This window comes from Entamoeba nuttalli (genome assembly GCF_000257125.1).
Source record: "Entamoeba nuttalli P19 unplaced genomic scaffold asmbl_3502, whole genome shotgun sequence".
NCBI lineage: Eukaryota > Evosea > Mastigamoebida > Endamoebidae > Entamoeba > Entamoeba nuttalli.
In genome coordinates this window covers 651-3,697 of record NW_008576128.1, presented here as the reverse complement: position 1 = coordinate 3,697, position 3,047 = coordinate 651, and the positions used below count along the sequence as shown (strand labels likewise).

General features: G+C 26.2%; 1 protein-coding gene across 1 annotated transcript; it reads right to left on the bottom strand.

Moving 5' to 3' along the window:
* Window positions 1-11: 11 nt before the first annotated feature.
* On the bottom strand, window positions 12-2,193 carry ENU1_071150 (protein kinase domain containing protein; the record flags this gene model as incomplete). The annotated part of the gene is made up of 1 exon (XM_008858426.1): window positions 12-2,193. A coding segment is annotated over one exon (2,182 nt), but the record flags the coding sequence as incomplete, so codon positions are not given.
* Between the last annotated feature and the right edge of the window lie 854 nt (window positions 2,194-3,047).

Below are 3,047 nucleotides of genomic sequence, written 5' to 3'. Positions count from 1 at the left end.
TTTTGATTTACTAAACCAAATAGAATATGGGATTTTCATATCTTTGATTTTAGTTGTACAGAATAATGTCATAAAACATGTTATTGTTTTAAATCCTCTTGGACGAAGTAATACAACTTGAGGTTCAAAATGAAATACAAATTTAGGATTGTTTGGAGTGTGAAAAATAACCATCATGTATTTATTTCCACTTTTATTTCTAATATCAATCTTCTCAAATCTAGTATCTAATACAGCAGTTAATGTATTTTCATTACCAAAGTCTAAAGATAATGGCTCAATAACATATTTGTTTTCTATTGTTGGTGGTTTTTTCTTTGAACCACTTAAATATAAATAATAATTTGGTTGTTGTTGTAAATAAATATTAATATCAAATTTAGTTCTTCTAAGTAAAAAATAAAGAAGAATTCCACCACAACACAATAATATCACAAAAATAATAATTGCAATAATTGTTATTCCAATAATCATTGAAATTGAATTAGAATCTTCAATACAACGCAATGGATTTGATTCGTCTTGAATATAACCAGGAAGACAATGACAAGTTTCATCACAATTAATTCCACCATCACATTCTTCTTTTCTCAAAAAAATTCCATTTAAATTAATATCATCAATTTGATTATTTCCACAAACTATTGGAACACATTGTTTAAGAGTTGGTGAGAATTTAAATGATGAACTTTCACATATACAATCAGCTCTACATCCTTCATCTCCTTGAACACATTCAATAGTTATATCATTTCTATTGTTATTTTTACAACTATCACTAACACAATAATATCCATTTAATGTATATCCTGGTTCACATTGACAATATGAATTACATCCAGGTTCTCCATAGTGACATTGTCCTTCTCCTGAACCATTAGTAAATTTTCCATCATAATAACAAAGGAAATGACAATCATCCCCTCCATATTTATCATTACATTTACATTTCATATCAATTGTAGAACATTTTCCATACCCAAACTTTTCATTACAATTATTTGGACAAATAGCAGTGAATGTTGCTGAAATATCTAATTCTTGTTCATTAGAAATAAAACTAAATAATCTTTCTTCATTACCATTTTCATTTCCATCTATTCTTACTAATACACCATCATTTGTTCCAGAATCATATAATACTCCATGACTTTGACCATTCCAAAATTGAACACATTCATTTGTTCCATTTAATGTTTTTTTAAATTCTTGCATATATCTTATTCGATTTTCGTGTTTAGTACTAACAACTATTGAAAAATCCCCTTGATACCAAATAGAAAATCTAATTACTCTCATAATAGTTCCAGGTAAACATGCAGGATAAGCTTGTCTTCCTTCAGATGACATAGGAAAAATAACTGTTTTACTTTGACCCGTAGTAATCATTTCATCAGCCATTTTTTGGTCAATTGTAAAAAAAGGATTACCTATTTTACCAATTTGTTCTGTAATTAATATTTCAACAGTTAATTCTGCATATTCTTCTTCATAAATATAAATAAAATATTTATTACTTTTAGAAGAATCCATACGATCAAAATGAATTGGAACTTGAAGTGAAGTACTTTCATTAGTTGAAATAAGAAATCCACGTGCATAACAATATGGATTACTTGTAGATGGTTCACTATCTGAAATATCATAATAAACATTAACTCTTTTACCTTGTTTTGTTGTTTTATATTTTAATTGTACTTGCATATAATTAACTGAATCAGGAAATTCTAAAAGATTTAATTCAAGCCAATGTCCAATTCTGTATCTGTTTTGTTTTTCTTTTCTAGTAATACATGGTCCATAATCATAATACGTTTCTGAATTAAATATTAATTCTATTGGCTCATTAATATGAATAGAATTTCTGTTATCGGGTAACCATGTTGATTTTACTATATAATGAGATATACTCGTACAAATATCATGTTGCATAACATACAAAGGATTATCTGAACTAAATGGTTTGTATGTATTAATTAATTGACAATGGTCACAAGAATAGTCTTGGTCATACCCTATCCCACATGATGGACATGTGTAATTAGCTATACAAGATGAAGAACATCCAACATGACACTCAATTTTATTGTTCTTTAAATACATATTTGGGTGTAATGAATTATCTGTACCATTTACAATATTAATACATATAATCAAAAGAATAAGTCGATGCCATAAAATTGGAAAAACCATATAAATTATTATTTCTAAGTTCTTTCTTTCTGTTGTTATGAAACTCTTTTTTCATATATTTTATTCTAAAATTCATTTTCTGTTATTGTTTTTTTTTCTTCTCTTTTATCTCAAACCAATTTCGTAAGTCTTCTTAGCTTTATATGATTGAGATGTGAATTCTATTTTCTTCTTTTCAAGAAATGATTGACTATCTTATTTCACTCATGTTATCTCGATTCTTTGTATCTCAACGTCATAGTCCTATACCTTTGTAGAGTGTAAATACACAACGTTTAAACGACAAAAACATCTAAATTAAAATGAGTGATTGGTTCAACTTTCAATAATTGGATGAATTAAAATAGAAGAGAAATACCAAAAAGTCAGTTGTAACAAAAAACATTCTTCAAGTTATTGTATACCAAAAAGGAGAATGAGTGTCATTTGAATTTCTATATTTTCTAACTTACAAAAAATGGAATTCTTATTGAATGACTCCAGTACTTATAAATAGATACCACAAAAATTAAAGACAAATATCAAAATTAATTCTTATGAAAATGGTAATAACTAAATCTACCACAATCAACTCCATAATAATTACATCCACACATACGAAAAAATTGATATTCCAAGACAGAATATAAAACCCTTTTTCATGTCTTTGAATAAAACAAAAATATTTTATTAGATTTTAAAAATAGAATTTTTTGTTTTTCATTTTAAATATGAAAAAATTATTTAAAAATAAGTTTTTTGTATTTGATTTTCATAACAGACTCATAGTAAAAGAGTCAGACTATGAAGAGGAAAATATTTTTGAATAACATACATTGATGAACAAAGAATAAAAATTGTATTCCATTGACTCA